The 17,299-nt window shown below is 39.5% G+C and overlaps 1 protein-coding gene and 1 pseudogene across 1 annotated transcript; both read left to right on the top strand.

The window, feature by feature from the left end:
* The first annotated feature begins 1,679 nt into the window (after window positions 1–1,679).
* Window positions 1,680–4,656, top strand: LOC133140590 (hibernation-specific plasma protein HP-55-like; annotated as a pseudogene).
* Window positions 4,657–8,025: 3,369 nt separating this feature from the next.
* LOC133139882 (alpha-1-antitrypsin-like) lies at window positions 8,026–12,212 on the top strand. The gene is made up of 5 exons (XM_061259335.1): window positions 8,026–8,116; window positions 9,893–10,585; window positions 10,833–11,100; window positions 11,335–11,482; window positions 11,987–12,212. Exons 2-5 carry the CDS (start codon window positions 9,901–9,903, stop codon window positions 12,185–12,187), a joined length of 1,302 nt encoding a protein of 433 aa, XP_061115319.1. The 5' UTR covers window positions 8,026–8,116; window positions 9,893–9,900; the 3' UTR covers window positions 12,188–12,212.
* Window positions 12,213–17,299: the final 5,087 nt, after the last annotated feature.

The following is a 17,299-nucleotide window of genomic DNA, read 5'->3' on the forward strand; positions in this document are numbered from 1 at the left end:
GTCTCAATTTCATAGTCTCTCCTTGACTTTCTCCACACTTTGACTTCATACAAGCCAGAAGTTAGTGCCTTCCACCATCTCAATACACTCTTCAGGTGCCCTTTTTTGTGGCGCCTTAAGGGATCTACAAAGGACATCCAGCTAATAGCTGAGTGTAATTCATCACTTAACTCCTCCACAGTCAGTCCTTTGAATCTATCCCATAAATTATCAAATTATCATTTCCCCATCATCTATATTGTTTTCCTCATCTTTTTGCTTTAGCCAGGCATTATGCTCCTCCCCTGTAGGGTTGGGGTATTCCCCGACTGCTCGCTCAGCATGTTGAATCTCCTCCAAGGTCATGCTGGAACTCATTCTATGCATGGCCTCAGTCAGAACTTCAACCTTGCTCCTTAGTACTCTAAACCTAAGTCCCCCGACTTCAGACTCCTCTGCTGACAATTAGGGCTGCTCATTAGCTCTGAACCGCATATTTTTCCTCTTACGGGCGTTCTTGCTACCACCTCAATGGCGTGTGCGAGGGGTTAACAATGCATTCCTGCCTAACTCATCCCTGTCAATCTCTCATCAGGGGGGCCTAGGGCCGGGTCCTCGACAATAGAAATGAGGTAACAATAATTGTGAAGCCTGTTATTTTGTGGAAATCTAGCTGATAAATGTAAATGTTTAGTTTAATTCATTGAATCATCAATAAAGCTGACTATTTTACATATGTTGGAAAATAAAGCTTTTGTCAATAACTGTTTTTTTAGTTTACAGTATTTTTGGGGCATATTCATCAATAATTGTGGAGCCCACTATATGCATGTGGAATGGCAAGTGTGGAATTTTCAGGGAGGTTTAGAGTTTTTTTCTGAATAGAACTTAACATATGCCCTTTCTGAGGTTTTATTCTGAATAGAGCTTAACATATGCCCTTCCTGTGGTTTTATTCTGAATAGAGCGTAACATATGCCCTTTCTGTGGTTTTATTCTGAATAGAGCTTAACATATGCCCTTTCTGTGGTTTTATTCTGAATAGAGCTGAACATATGCCCTTTCTGTGTATTTCTTCATATGCCTTTTCCAAGTATAGGCTATATTACTGACGCAGAAAATAATTCTGCTATGGCCTCCTGGTGTATCAGTAAAATGGCAGGTTCATGTATCAGTGAGTGAATAGAATAACCTTATTTAAGCTGAGGAGAAGCTTTTGCAAATAGCCACATCCCTGGTGTTGCGTTAGTGTATGTGCACTGATGCCTCTAAAAACCTGTAGAGAAAAAGAGAGAGAGAGAAAAGAAAAACTTTTCTCATCTTCCAATAATCTACACAACAACTGACATGCTGGATTTCTTCCAAATAACTATATAAGATGCAACAATGTTTGCTACTGTAGTTTCCTGTCAGTTGTGAATGAGCAGTGTTTTTTGTTTCTACCTTCAGCAGTATTGCCAGCTTGCTAAGTGACAGTAGCCTGGTCAGTGTTCACAGCACATTTCTAGATGCAGCATGTGTTGCTAAATTGGTGAAAGTGTTTCCTGAATTTTCAGTGTGTTGCTAAATACAGCATATGAGTTAGCAAATTGGTGAATGTATTTTCTCTATTTGCGACACATTGGGCCTTCTCAAACAAACACAGACTGTAAAGGCAACAAAAACAGACTTTATTGCTTGTTTAATGATGTATATTTCTGATGTATGTTTTGATAGTTACCAGGATCAGGGTGCTCCTGAGTTTGTGTCCTTCGCTGGTGCTGCTTTGGTCCACTGTCCAGTGTCGCCCTAGCCATGATCACAGTCACCATGGCAATAACAACGTCAGCATTTCTGCCAATGGAAGCCTGAAGATATACCAGGAGAACCTGGACTTTGCTTTCCGTCTGTACAAGCACATCTCCGCCCAGACCGATTATCAGTCCAAGAACGTCTTCTTCTCCCCACTGAGCGTGTCCGTGGCCCTGGCTGCTCTGTCCGTGGGGGCCAGAGGGAAGACGCACCAGCAGCTCTTTGAAGGTCTGGGCTTCAACAGCACAGAAATCACCACAGAGGAAGTGAACCAGGCCTTCCAACACATCCATCACAACCTCAACGAGAAAACAGACGTAGACCTGTCGCTCGGGAACGCACTCTTCATTGGACAAGACTTCAAGCCACGTCCTGAGTTCCTGGAGAGCATGAAACGCTATTACGAGTCAGAGGGTTTCAGCACCGACTTCAGCAAGCCTGAAGAGGCCAAGGAACAGATCAATAAGTATGTCAATGAAAAGACCAAGGGTAAAATATCAGAGCTGGTTCAGGATGTGGATCCACTGACAGTCATGTATATCATCAACTACATATACTTCAAAGGTGAGGCACAGGCTACATACAGCCTCAGGCTGGAATCGTTTCAGAATGGGTCTGTCCAGGGGAGTAGGTTTCATTTAAACAGCAAATTTTGAGCATCTCTTACTTAATTTCCTACATTCTGGTGAATTTTTATGAACCAATTTGCTCCTCTTCTGCATCAATTTATTGTGTAAATTAATTTTATTTATGTAAAGAAAAAGACATCATTCAGGTAGGCTACCCATATCGTGAAATCTTCACAGGTCCCTCAGTCCAGCTTCCTCATTGTTCGCCGCAAATCTTTCAGACCGTTTGCAAACACAGCGAACAAAATGCTAACAGAAAAAAATTAAATTGTTTGCAAACGTTCGCCTGTTTGCTGAACATTAACACACCTCAGATAACTTCAGGCACAAATTATAATCTAGATAACGTTAGCCTTTCATCCGCAGATACTCTCATTCAGAAACACTGACAGTAAAACTTGCGTGATAGCTACTTACACTAGACTCACTACACTATCATGCTTCCGCAGCGGTAGACATATAGCAACTGCGAGTGAGCGAGGCCGGCAGACCCAGCAAGGTTAAGATGGTATGGTCCAGTAGGGGTGTTTGAAATAATTGTAAAATAGGTAAGAAGGATATCTAAGCGTTTAGACCCTCTGTGCTGTTATTATTCATATTGAGGGGGACATGTTCCCCCTGTCCCCCCCTAAATCTACGCGCCTGCATCTGTCAATCTCTGGCTAACTAGGCCAAACATTTCCAGGATCCCCGTTTTTGATTCTGATCACCTTACTTGGGTAACTGTTACTTCATATCTGACAAAAATATTAATTTGGTGGCTGTCTCGTAAGCTTATTTATTTAGGGGCATGTAAGTTATCATATAGGGCCAGCCTGTAGCCTCGTGGCTAAGGTACATGACTGGCCCCTGGAAGGTTGGTGATTCAAGCCCTGGTGTAGCCAAGATAAGATCTGCACAGCTATTGGACCCTTGAGCAAGGCTCTTAACCCTCCATTACTCCAGGGGGTATTGTCTCCTGCTTAGTCTAATCAACTGTAAGCTTTGGATAAAAGCGTTAGCTAATTAAGTAATTATGATGATTTAAATGAACACATTTACTGTGATGCGTTTCTTACCTGCAGGTAAATGGCAGATTCCATTTGATCCCAAAGCAACCAAGGAACACGACTTTCATGTTGATGATAAAACAACTGTTTCTGTTCCGATGATGTATGAAGAGGACTATTTTCATGTTTATCAAGATGAAGACATCTCCATTCTCCAGCTGCATTATAATGAGTCTGTCTCAATGATGCTGGTGCTTCCAGAGAAAGGATTGCAGGGTCTGGAGGAAGTGGTCTGCAAAAACCATTTGCAGAAATGGATCAGATCAGTGGCGATGATGTAGGCTATTTTAAATCAAGTGTAAAGTGCATTTATAATGTGAACCTGCACCACACCAACAACCTTCTCATGTGGGAAATAAGTCAACTACCTTACTCATGTATGACATCAACACATTTTAGAATGTAAGATCTAAGAACATAACTGTTAGTGGTGATGAAAACAGATCAAGTGTGAAGATGTTGAACTGTTGAAAATCATACAGAATTATACTATGCTTAATTACACTACTGTTGTTACCTTCACAGGAATTACCAAGTGTATGTTCCAAAACTGTCCCTTAAGACCTCATATGAACTCAAAGAAATCCTTCCTGAAATGGGAATCACTGACATATTTGGGGATACTGCAGACCTCACTGGAATATCAGAGGAAAGGAAACTGGCTGTATCTAAGGTAGGGAAAATCTGAAAATCTCTGAAAATGAGAGTGAGCACAAATAGGTGATTTCTTCATATTTCGCTTGTATTTAATAAGGTGAATTGACTTTCTTTAAAAAAACACATCTTGTACTAGCCAATATCTCCAAGCAAATTTGACAAATTTGCTATGTATTGTTTCAACCCCATCTGTTTCATTGTCTGTATTTCACTAGTGTTTGTGCTGTGTTTTGATAGGTTATGCACAAGGCTACCATAGACATGGACGAGGCTGGAGCAACAGCAGCCGCAGCCACAGGAATCGGAGGCGGAGGGTCTTCAGCGGGATTCCCCGCACCCACCCCCGTCTTGAAATTTGACCGTCCTTTCATGGTTTTTGTGCTCAATTCGTGATACCAGAAGTATCATGTTCATGGGAAAAATTGTGAACCCAGCAAAATAATAAAATTGCTGTATATGTACGTGTATACGGTCTGCACACATTCATTTCAATGCACAGAAAAATCCAGAAAACACCATAATATTTCAGGATTTCTAACAATACAAACATATAATTTTATTCTCATATTTCTTTTCACATAATTATGTGTTCTGTCGTCATCAGCATTGCTTCTATGTTTTATGTGAGGGACTGAGTGAGTGAGTTCAAAGAAGAAAGATTGCAAAAAAGGGAGGAAGAGAACAAGTTTGACATTTACTCTTATAAAATTAGGTAGTTATCCTTAAAACTGGCACACACACATTTGCACTGTCCCTCCTTGAGGGTATAAAGGATTGCTGTAAATACAGATTTTTAGTATGGTGTTGAATCAGGTGTACTCTTTCTGCAGAAATAAAGACCTCTATAATTGGATCTAGTGCAAAGTATTTTCTTGACTGGATTTCCTCCTTATCCTCCAAGACAAGGGTGGAGATTCAGTCATTGCATTTGAGGGGTCAGCTTTGTATTCAGGGCGCAGTGTGTGTGATGGAAAAATAATGCAACATTTTCCAGCCTTTTTTCATCCATCGTATGCTTCAGTGTACATTATAGCCTATAGTGTGTGGTCCAGCAATATTTGAACATTGACAGAACTGTGTTTTTTTGGCTCTGTACTTCAGCACACTGGATTTGAAATTAATCGGTGAATATGAGATTAAAGTGCAGACTGTGAGCTCTAATTTGAGGCTACATAGACCCGTATTGGGTAAAAAACTTTTATATGTAGGACCATAAATAACCTCTGCATTCGATGCCGGAAGTGTGCGAACAATAGACATCACATGCTGAGCATTTTCCTTGGTGATGCTTTGCCAGGCCTTTATTCCAGAACATGGACTCAATCTTTTTCCTCTAAATTTACGTGCATTTCCAGTTATGTGCTTTCGGGCAAGTGGTTAATAGATCAGATTGCTGCCACAAGTGTTTTTTGATACATTTTTAATTGAGATTTTCCCTACCACCTCCACCCTTCTTTGGTGATTCATTGCTAATGATGGAGAGGACATATTCTTCAGGGTGAGTTCAGGTAGCAGGACAAGGGGGCGTGAATAGTTGGGAAAGGATAAATGCCACAGCGACATGATGAAGTATGTTTTCACACAGAGGGTGGTCACTGTGTGGAATAGCTTGCCAGGTCATGTTGGGGAGGCAGAAACACTGGCGGGTTTTCAAGATAAGGCTTGATACCATGCAAGATACTATTTAGCTTTTGAACAAAAATGGCAATTTTATCCATTTAAAATGAAATCTACAAAAACTGTGCAAAAAGTGAAGAGAACTTTCGGAAGCCACTGTAATTATATACAGCATATAACTGCATACAGAACACCTAGGTTATCCAATTGTAACATAACAAATTTCCAGTCATTTTCGACTCCCAAAAAGATAAATGATAACATGAAACCCCACAAATTGTGAGACCACAACTTCATATTACCGGTATACAGTATACAGTAGACAATTCCAAGTGTCTACTGTAACCGTTTTCTCCCCAGTTTGTCACAGTGACAGGGTAGCAGTGGGAAGCAAGTCAGATGACCACCATTGAATTCATAGCATGGGTAAATAACAAAATTCTATATATCCAAGTATATAATATGTTCAAAGACTCGTGCAAGATGGGTAGAATGGCCATAAAAGGGACTGGATATACATCAGCTGGATGCTGACTCACAGCTAACAATGCATTAACTGTGGTTCATTTTTAAGTGGAATTCCGAGATCTTTATTCAGCCTTTATAGCACACCACAAATTCCACCAACCTATGACATCAGCTTTCCAAAAACACCAGATACTGTATGTGGAATACTATGGATTATACTATTTCACTTCAGTGGTTTGGGAGAATTTCACTGAGGTGGTAGAATTGAGCAGAGGTAGTAGAGTTATTTTGCTGACACATCTGTAAGGACAGTCTTCAAAGTTATCAGCATGAAACTCAGCAGCAAGTATTTTACAAACACAGGCAATATCAAAAATGGTTGTATGTTACCCCTTGTATCTTTCTGTATACTACATTTCTTTAATTTGTTCTTTTGAATGGAGCATTTTTCTGATTGGTTTAGCAGCTGGGTTAAATAAGATCACTCTGTAGTCAGGGCCGAGGCTTTTTAAATTATTTTTTTGTATACATTTTTTCAGTCTGAAATTTGCAGTCACTATGCTAACAGGATATACCGTTTGAAAGCATCAAAACTCAGGTTTATATCTGTGTAACCTATTTTTTTAAATTCCACTTTCATTGTATTTGAACTTCTCTCAGTTTGTTTCAATAATATCTGGAGTAATTCTGACTCTTGGAAAACAAACATCAAAAGGGTTATGTTTCAGAAGTACTCAACAGGGTTCAAGAATAGTAATTATTTAATTTTGCATTTGTCATTTTTAAGCTTGTGTCAAGAAAAGGGGCGATACTTAATGGGTTAATATGAAATAAAAGTGGTCGTAAACACCCCCACCCAGCCCCCCAGATCTGGGCCCCAGGTCAGTTGCAAACATTTGTAAGTTTACATTTGTTAACTACACAGAAACTTTTCAATGCCAGCCAATTATTTTCTTTAATGATTCCCAGTGATATCCTTGTTAACATTTTCGAAAAAAGATTGCACAAAGCCAACATTGCCTGGTTTTCAAGGCCCATTGAGTTCAAAGTTTGACTTCTGATTAAAGTACTGATTAAGATTAAACTTGAGACATCAAATGCAAAATGTGAACTGATGGAAACAGAATTCATTCTTCTTCCTTGGATACTTGGAGTTCCATACTAATTTTACTTCGTAATCAGTTTTATTGTTTGATATACAGTGGGCTCCAGAATTATTAGCACCCTTTCAAACATGGTAAAACTATATATACTGTACTTTTCTTTCAATACATTTCCTCTCTTTACATGAACTATACTGTATCATTCCATCACTTCAATAGCGTATAGAAATGAGGTAACAATAATTGTGAAGCCTGTTATTTTGTGGAAATCTAGTTGATAAATGTAAATGTTTAGTTTAATTAATTGAATCATCAATAAAGCCGACTATTTTTCATATGTTGGAAAATAAAGCTTTTGTCAATAACTGTTTTTTCAGTTTACAGTATTTTTGGGGCAAATTCATCAATAATTCTGGAGCCCACTATATGCATGTGGAATGGCAAGTGTGGAATTTTCAGGGAGGTTTAGAGTTTTATTCTGAATAGAACTTAACATATGCCCTTTCTGTGTATTTCTTCATATGCTTTTTAGTATAGGCTATATTACTGACGCAGAGAATAATTCTGCTATGGCCTCCTGGTGTATCAGTAAAATGGCAGGTTCATGTATCAGTGAGTGAATAGAATAACCTTATTTAAGCTGAGGTGAAGCTTTAGCTTGGTCAGCATTTCTGTTTGTTGTCTAATGATTGTGCAAATCCAATATGTGGTTTTATTTTTTTAACCACTTAGTTCAAAGTCTGATGCGTTATCTAACTGGACATGAGATATAAGTTCAGCCATGGGGACAGAGACGGGGTCCTGAACCGATCTAAGACGTAAGGTAAGTGCAGAATTTATTTTAATCAAGGTTTTATGTGTTTTTAAATAAATCTTTGCTTTGATTGTAAGTGAGTGTGCATATTAAGATGTAGAAAATGGGTTCTTGTTACTATGTGCTTTATCTTCAGTCAACATAATATGTGCTTGTTTCATAAGCTAAATAATGAAACAGGTGGTAAAGGCAAACCCAGATCAGCTGAATGTCCATTTCTTATTATTTTGCACTCTTTTACACCCTTGGTGCTGGTGACTCTTTTAAGTTCTGAGGTGTAACTGTAGTTACAAAAAAATGTCTCATCATCCAAATTTGTACACCTCAGTATTTGTATTGGAAGAGCCCGAAGGAAAACAGAGCATACTGCAACATATTGTAAATCTGTTGATTTTTGGCTTTTGTCATTGGGAATATTGGGAATACTGGGAATGTGTTTCTCAGGTAGACTGCAATATCTCAATAGTAGCCATAATGCATGTATTTGCCAGATGTTATGAAAATAATAATGACATTGAGATAATCGAGCTATAGATATTTTTCATATTGTACAATAATCCTTTTAATTAGAATTTTCTTGTAATATTTTCCCAACATTTTTATTCATTCATATTAGTTTTTTTTTTAATGCTTGTAATTAATATAATATTAACGTGTTTTGCACTGACATTCCTGTGGGAAAAGGCATGATCATCACACCAATGAAGCCTGAACACATACCTCTGTGTGTGTGTGTGTGTGTGTGTGTGTGTGAGAGAGAGATATGTCTGGTCTTGAACACTTTTTGCATAGTCTTGTTTTTTCTTTTGTTTGATCTCAAATTTCACATCATCCACAAAGGTATGGGTGAGAAAACCCAATGCCACACACTCAGGAACATCCCTCAATGCACTGCAAAAACACATTCAAATACAGGAAATGCACACAACACTACGCAACTCACAGGAAATCACAGTAGCAAACTGGGTTGGCCCAGCAATGGTGGTAGTGTTACGGTTATAGTTTGTTCACCATCATCCCAGTGCAGCACTTTGCATCTCATAAAGGCGGTATATAAATGCAATAATTTTACATTATTATTCAATTTCACTGTTTCACACATCCTGTGCCAGGCAGACAGGACCGTACTCCGCTGTAAAATCCAGCTGTGACCGGCTTCAAATAAAAGCTACCAGCTCTTCAAAAACACAGCTTGAGCTGGTCTACCTGGTCAACCAGCTACCAGCTGTTTCAAAACCTAGCTTGAGCTGTTTTTTCCAGCAGGGTACGCAGGGGACAGATTAGTAGCATAAATGAATGCATTAAAAAAGGCTTGCATTAGTGTATGTGCACTGATGCCTCTAAAAACCTGTAGAGAAAAAGAGAGAGAGAAAAGAAAAACTTTTCTCATCTTCCATAATCTACACAGCAACTGACATGCTGGATTTCTTCAAAATAACTATATAAGATGCAACAATGTTTGCTACTGTAGTTTCCTGTCAGTTGTGAATGAGCAGTGTTTTTTGTTTCTACCTTCAGCAGTACTGCCAGCTTGCTAAGTGACAGTAGCCTGGTCAGTGTTCACAGCACATTTCTAGATGCAGCATGTGTTGCTAAATTGGTGAAAGTGTTTCCTGAATTTTCAGTGTGTTGCTAAGTACAGCATATGAGTTATCAAATTGGTGAATGTATTTTCTCTATTTGCAACACATTGGGCCTTCTCAAACAAACACAGACTGTAAAGGCAACAAAAACAGACTTTATTGCTTGTTTAATGATGTATATTTCTGATGTATGTTTTGACAGTTGCCAGGATGAGGGTGGTCCTGAGTTTGTGTGCTGCGCTGGTGCTGCTTTGGTCCACTGTCCAGTGTCACCATAACGGTGATCACAGTCACCATGACAATGATCACAGTCACCATGACAATGATCACAGTCACCATGACAATGATCACAGTCACCATGGCAATAACAATTCTGCCATTGGAAGCCTGAAGATATTCCAGGAGAACCTGGACTTTGCTTTCCATCTGTACAAGCACATCTCTGCCCAGCCCGATTCTCAGTCCAAGAACGTCTTCTTCTCCCCGCTGAGCGTGTCCGTGGCCCTGGCTGCTCTGTCCGTGGGGGCCAGAGGGAAGACGCACCAGCAGCTCTTTGAAGGTCTGGGCTTCAACAGCACAGAAATCACCACTGAGGAAGTGAGCCAGGCCTTCCAACACATCCATCACAACCTCAACGAGAAAAAGGATGTAGACATGTCGCTCGGGAACGCACTCTTCATTGGACAAGACTTCAAGCCACGTCCTGAGTTCCTGGAGAGCATGAAACGCTATTTCGAGTCAGATGGTTTCAGCACCGACTTCAGCAAGCCTGAAGAGGCCAAGGAACAGATCAATAAGTATGTTAATGAAAAGACCAAGGGTAAAATATCAGATCTGGTTCAGGATGTGGATCCCCAAGCAGTCATGTATCTCATCAACTACATATACTTCAAAGGTGAGGCACAGGCTACATAGAGCCTCAGGTTGAAAACTTTTAAAAATGGTTCATTCAATATCTGGACTAGTGAGATTCCTGTCTAGAATTCCACTGTTTTGTTTTTGATTTGTTCACATTATATGGGTAGAAGTTTACATATAACTGACAAAAAATAATATTTCACAAACCCAAGAACATAAACAACCAATTCTGGACTTCTTTGCATGTTTGGTGGCTGTCTTGTAAGCATATTTCTTACCTGCAGGTAAATGGGAGATTCCATTTGATCCCAAAGCAACCAAGGATCACGACTTTCATGTTGATGAGAACACCACCGTTTCTGTTCCGATGATGTACGAAGAGGAGGATTTTCATGTTTATCATGATGAAGAAATCTCCACTCATGTTCTCCAGCTGCATTATAATGAGTCTGTCTCAATGATGCTGGTCCTTCCAGAGAAAGGATTGCAGGGTCTGGAGGAAGTGGTCTGCAAAAACCATTTGCAGAAATGGATCAGATCAGTGGAGAAGAAGTAGGCTATTTTAAATCAAGTGTAAAGTGCATTTATAATGTGAACCTGCACCACACCAACAACCTTAAGTCAACTACCTAACTCTTGTATGACATCAACACATTTTAAAATGTAAGACCGAAGAACGTAACTGTTTGTGGTGATGAACACAGATCAAGTGTGAAGATGTTGAACTGTTGAAAATCATACTGAATTACTTTATGCTTACTTATACTACTGTTGTTACATTCACAGGACGTACAATGTATATGTTCCAAAACTGTCCCTTAAGACCTCATATCAACTCAAAGAAATCCTTTCTGAAATGGGAATCACTGACATATTTGGGGATACTGCAGACCTCACTGGAATATCAGAGGAAGGGAAATTGGCTGTATCTAAGGTAGGGAAAATTTGAAAATCTCTGAAAATGAGAGTGAGCACAAATAGGTGATTTCTTCATATTCCTCCTGGATTCAATCAGGTGAATTGTCTTTCTTTAAAAAACATCCACTTGCCAAAAAACCCCATCTTGTACTAGCAAATATTTCCAAGCACATTTCACTCCCCTACATGAGTAAATTGTTGGCATTTATATAGCGCCTTTATCCAAAGTGCTGTACAACTGATGCTTCTCATTCACCCATTCATACACACACTCACGGTGATTGGTTGCCATGCAAGGCGCCGACCAGCTCATCAGGAGCATTTGGGCGTTAGGTGTCTTGCTCAGGGACACTTCGACACAGGTGGGGGATTGAACCAGCAACCCTCCGACTGCCAGATGACTGCTCTTACTGCCTGAGCCATGTTGCCCGAGTAGGCTTAGGCTATTTGCTATGTATTGTATCAACCCCATCTGTTTCATTGCCTGTATTTCACTAGTGTTTGTGCTGTGTTTTGATAGGTTATGCACAAGGCTACCTTGGACATGGACGAGGCTGGAGCAACAGCAGCCGCAGCCACAGGAATCGAAATGATGCTGACTTCAGCACGATTCCCCGCACCCCCCGTCTTGAAATTTGACCATCCTTTCATGGTTTTTGTGGTCAATCGTGAAACCAGAAGTATCCTGTTCATGGGAAAAATTGTGAACCCAGCAAAATAATAAAATTACTGGATATGTATGTGTATACGGTCTGCACACATTCATTTCAATGCACAGAAAAATCCAAAGTGTTTTTTGATACATTTTTAATTGAGATTTTTCCTACCACCCCCACCCTTCATTGCTAATGATGTAGAGGACATATTCTTCAGGTAGCAGGACAAGGGGGCGTGAATGGTTGGGAAAGGATAAATGCCACAGCGACATGATGAAGTATGTTTTCACACAGAGGGTGGTCACTGTGTGGAATAGCTTGCCAGGTCATGTTGGGGAGGCAGAAACACTGGGGGGTTTTCAAGATAAGGCTTAATACCGTGCAAGATACTATTTAGCTTTTGAACAAAAATGGCAATTTTATCCATTTAAAATGAAATCTACAAAAACTGTGCAAAAAGTGAAGAGAACTTTCGGAAGCCACTGTAATTATATACAGCATATAACTGCATACAGGTTCCACCTAAATAAACGTATCACCTAGGTTATCCAGTTGTAACATAACAAATTTCCAGTCATTTTCGACTCTCAAAAAGATAAATGATAACATGAAACATGAGACCACAACTTCATATTACCGGTAAACAGTATACAGTAGACAATTCCAAGTTTTTTCATGACTGTTTTCTCCCCAGTTTGTCACAGTGACAGGGTAGCAGTGGGAAGCAAGTCAGATGACCACCATTGAATTCATAGCATGGGTAAATAACAAAATTCTATATATCCAAGTATATAATATGTTCAAAGACTCATGCAAGATGGGTAGAATGGCCGTCCATAAAAGGGACTGGATATACATCACTGACAATCACTGAAAGTTAAAAAATAAGTGCTGCAGAATGTGAAAAATGAATGTCTATACGCAAATGGCATGCAGAAGGTCGTATTGGCGAGTCTTCTTGAACCATTCCAAGATTTCCCCTACTGTACATACCCAAGGCTCACAGAAAAACAATCAGTCATCAAATAATGACAATCTCTGTATGTCTAACAAACCTGGTAACCCTTTGTAGCACAGCTGGATGCTGACTCACAGCTAACAATGCATTACCTGTGGTTCATTTTTAAGTGGAATTCCGAGATCTTTATTCAGCCTTTATAGCACACCACAAATTACAGCAACCTGTTTCCTATGACATCAGCTTTCCAAAAACACCAGATACTGTATGTGGAATACTGTGGATTATACTATACTATTTCACTTCAGTGGTTTGGGAGAATTTCACTCAGGTGGTAGAATTGAGCAGAGGTAGTAGAGTTATTTTACTGACACATCTGTAAGGACAGTCTTCAAAGTTATCAGCATGAAACTCAGCAGCAAGTATTTTACAAACACAGGCAATATCAAAAATGGTTGTATGTTACCCCTTGTATCTTTCTGTATACTACATTTCTTTAATTTGTTATTTTGTATACTACATTTCTTTAATTTGTTATTTTGAATGGAGCATTTTTCTGATTGGTTAAGCAGCTGGGTTAAATAATAAATTTGCAGTCACTATGCAGGATATACCGTTTTAAAGCATTAAAACTAAAGAATAGTAATTATTTAATTTTGCATATGTCATTTAAGCTTGTGTCAAGAAAAGGGGTGATACTTAATGGGTTAATATGAAATAAAAGTGGTCGTAAACACCCCCACCCAGCCCCCCAGATCTGGCCCCCAGGTCAGTTGCAAACATTTGTAAGTTTACATTTGTTAACTCCACAGAAAAGTTTGACTTCTGATTAAGATTAAACTTGAGACATCCATCCATTATCTGAACCCGCTTATCCTGAACAGGGTCGCAGGGTCGCTGGAGCCTATCCCCGCATACATTGGGCGAAAGGCAGGAATACACCCTGGATGGGTCGCCAGTCCATCGCAGGGCACACACACCATTCACTCGCACACTCATACCTACGGCCAATTTAGACTCTCCAATCAGCCTAACCTGCATGTATTTGGACTGTGGGAGGAAACCGGAGTACCCGGAGGAAACCCACGCAGACACGGGGAGAACATGCAAACTCCGCACAGAGAGGCCCGGCCGACGGGGATTCAAACCCAGGACCTCCTTGCTGTGAGGCGGCAGTGCTACCCACTGCACCATCCGTGCTACCCCGAACTTGAGACATCAAATGCAAAATGTGAACTGATGGAAACAGAATTAATTCTTCTTCCTAGGATACAATGAGTTCCTGACTAATTTTACTTCGTAATCAGTTTTAGTGTTTGATATACAGTGGGCTCCAGAATTATTAGCACCCTTTCAAACATGGTAAAACTATATATACTGTACTTTTCTTTCAATACATTTCCTCTCTTTACATGAACTATTCTGTATCATTCCATCACGTCAATAGAGTATAGTGTCGTGAGCTACGGACCCCTTGCCAAGCTCAGATCTCACGTTCCCAAGAGCAGTACCCCACGAGGAGGTGTCTCGGGGACGAACTCTCTTTTCCTTTAAGTACTCCGAACGTCCTGGAGCCCTGGTAAGTTCTACTGAACTTCCAGCCCAGTCTCGAAGTGAAGGGTGTGATGCAAATCTGGTATACGATTTCCTGTATTCACTGCATTCCTCTAAAAGAAACTTCATCACATATGATTTTAGTCAGATATACTTTATCATAATCAAAAGAATTAAAAGAATAGAGTTATACAGCTGACAGGTTAAATATCATCTTTCAGTTTGCTAATCACATACAAGTTTCATATACCCCTTTAGCTCTTTCTAATTTACCTTTCCACCAGATGTTAAATTCAAGGTACACCCCTCAAATACCCATCCTCTTTGGCCTTAGCCATATCCTATAGCTCCCCCTTTTGGACGTTAAAAGAAAATATTCCTAGAATATTATGTGCATCTAAACTCTAAAAACTTCTCTACATTTTTCTACCTTATATAGTATCTTAATGAAAAATAAAAGACATAAAAATAAAAGGAAACTTATAACGTTGAACTTCTATGTGCTACTTTTCCTACTTCTACAAGTAATATAGATTATAATTACCACTCAAGCATGATTATAGTTGTTCTGCATCGCTCTTTCGACATCAGTCCTGTTGCCACAACTCTTGGGCTGAGTCCGCACCGCGTACGTCACTCCGTTCTCCATATCGATATCCTGGAGTGGCGCGCTCCCTTTGCGCGCCACTCCAGCTCGACCACAGCTGTCCTGCGTTGCTCTCTCTTCAACAGCCCATAGATATCTTCAACAGCAAAATTCTAAGATGCTTTTCTAACGTCTAAAAGCTTATTCCTTATATATTCTTAACTCATATAAAAGTGTACCTTTTTTTTGATAAGAAATGTCCCCAATATACCGAGTGGAAAGACATTTATCTCTTATGCAACTTTTTTAATGAACATATTCATCACTTTTGTTTGTCTCACTGTCATTTTCTCATACCTCAAAGGAAGTTTCCCCAATACTTTATCTCATATACCCCTCCGGTTGGGAGTTTCCACCGTCTCAGTATACGAGTGGAAAAACACTAGCTCTTTTGTATTTTTTTAAGGAACCTATTCATCACTGGTGTCTGTCTCAATTTCATAGTCTCTCCTTGACTTTCTCCACACTTTGACTTCATACAAGCCAGAAGTTAGTGCCTTCCACCATCTCAATACACGCTTCAGGTGCCCTTTTTTGTGGCGCCTTAAGGGATCTACAAAGGACATCCAGCTAATAGCTGAGTGTAATTCATCACTTAACTCCTCCACAGTCAGTCCTTTGAATCTATCCCATAAATTATCAAATTATCATTTCCCCATCATCTATATTGTTTTCCTCATCTTTTTGCTTTAACCAGGCATTATGATCCTCCCCTGTTGGGGTATTCCCCGACTGCTCGCTCAGCATGTTGAATCTCCTCCAAGGTCATGCTGGAACTCATTCTATGCATGGCCTCAGTCAGAACTTCAACCTTGCTCCTTAGTACTCTAAATCTAAGTCCCCCGAATTCAGACTCCTCTGCTGACAATTAGGGCTGCTCATTAGCTCTGAACCGCATATTTTCCCTCTTACGGGCGTTCTTGCTACCACCTCAATGGCGTGTGCGAGAGGTTAACAATACATTCCTGCCTAACCCATCCCTGTCAATCTCTCATCAGGGGGGCCTAGGGCCGGGTCCTCGACAATAGAAATGAGGTAACAATAATTGTGAAGCCTGTTATTTAGTGGAAATCTAGTTGATAAATGTAAATGTTTAGTTTAATTCATTGAATCATCAATAAAGCTGACTATATTACATATGTTGGAAAATAAAGCTTTTGTCAATAACTGTTTTTTTAGTTTACAGTATTTTTGGGGCATATTCATCAATAATTCTGGAGCCCACTATATGCATGTGGAATGGCAAGTGTGGAATTTTCAGGGAGGTTTAGAGTTTTATTCTGAATAGAGCTTAACATATGCCCTTTCTGTGGTTTTATTCTGAATAGAGCTGAACATATGCTCTTTCTGTGGTTTTATTCTGAATAGAATGTAACATATGCCCTTTCTGTGGTTTTATTCTGAATAGAGCGTAACATATGCCCTTTCTGTGGTTTTATTCTGAATAGAGCTGAACATTTGCCCTTTCTGTGTATTTCTTCATATGCCTTTTCCAAGTATAGGCTATATTACTGACGCAGAAATTAATTCTGCTATGGCCTCCTGGTGTATCAGTAAAATGGCAGGTTCATGTATCAGTGAGTGAATAGAATAACCTTATTTAAGCTGAGGAGAAGCTTTAGCTTGGTCAGCATTTCTGTTTGTTGTCTAATGATTGTGCAAATCCAATATGTGGTCTTATTTTTTTAAACCACTTAGTTCAAAGTCTGATGTGTTTCTCAGGTAGACTGCAATAGCTCAAAGGTAGCCATAATGCATGTATTTGCCAGATATTGTGAAAATAATAATATTGAGATAATCAAGCAATATATATTTTTCATATTGTACAATAATGCTTTTAATTAGAATTTTCTTGTAATATTTTCCCAACATTTTTATTCATTCATGTTAGTTTTTTTTTTTTAATGCTTGTAATTAATATAATATTAACGTGTTTTGCACTGACATTCCTGTGGGAAAGGGCATGATCACCACACCAATGAAGCCTGAACACATACCTCTGTGTGTGTGTGTGTGTGT

This window comes from Conger conger, chromosome 11 (assembly GCF_963514075.1).
Source record: "Conger conger chromosome 11, fConCon1.1, whole genome shotgun sequence".
Taxonomy (NCBI): domain Eukaryota; kingdom Metazoa; phylum Chordata; class Actinopteri; order Anguilliformes; family Congridae; genus Conger; species Conger conger.

Bases quoted from the DNA above. Each gene is read 5' to 3' on its own strand.
- LOC133139882 (XM_061259335.1), top strand. From the start codon at position 9,901: ATGAGGGTGGTCCTGAGTTTGTGTGCTGCGCTGGTGCTGCTTTGGTCC. The intron at 10,586-10,832 runs GTGAGGCACAGG...TCTTACCTGCAG, and splicing joins CAACTACATATACTTCAAAG to GTAAATGGGAGATTCCATTT. The intron at 11,101-11,334 runs GTAGGCTATTTT...TTACATTCACAG, and splicing joins ATCAGATCAGTGGAGAAGAA to GACGTACAATGTATATGTTC.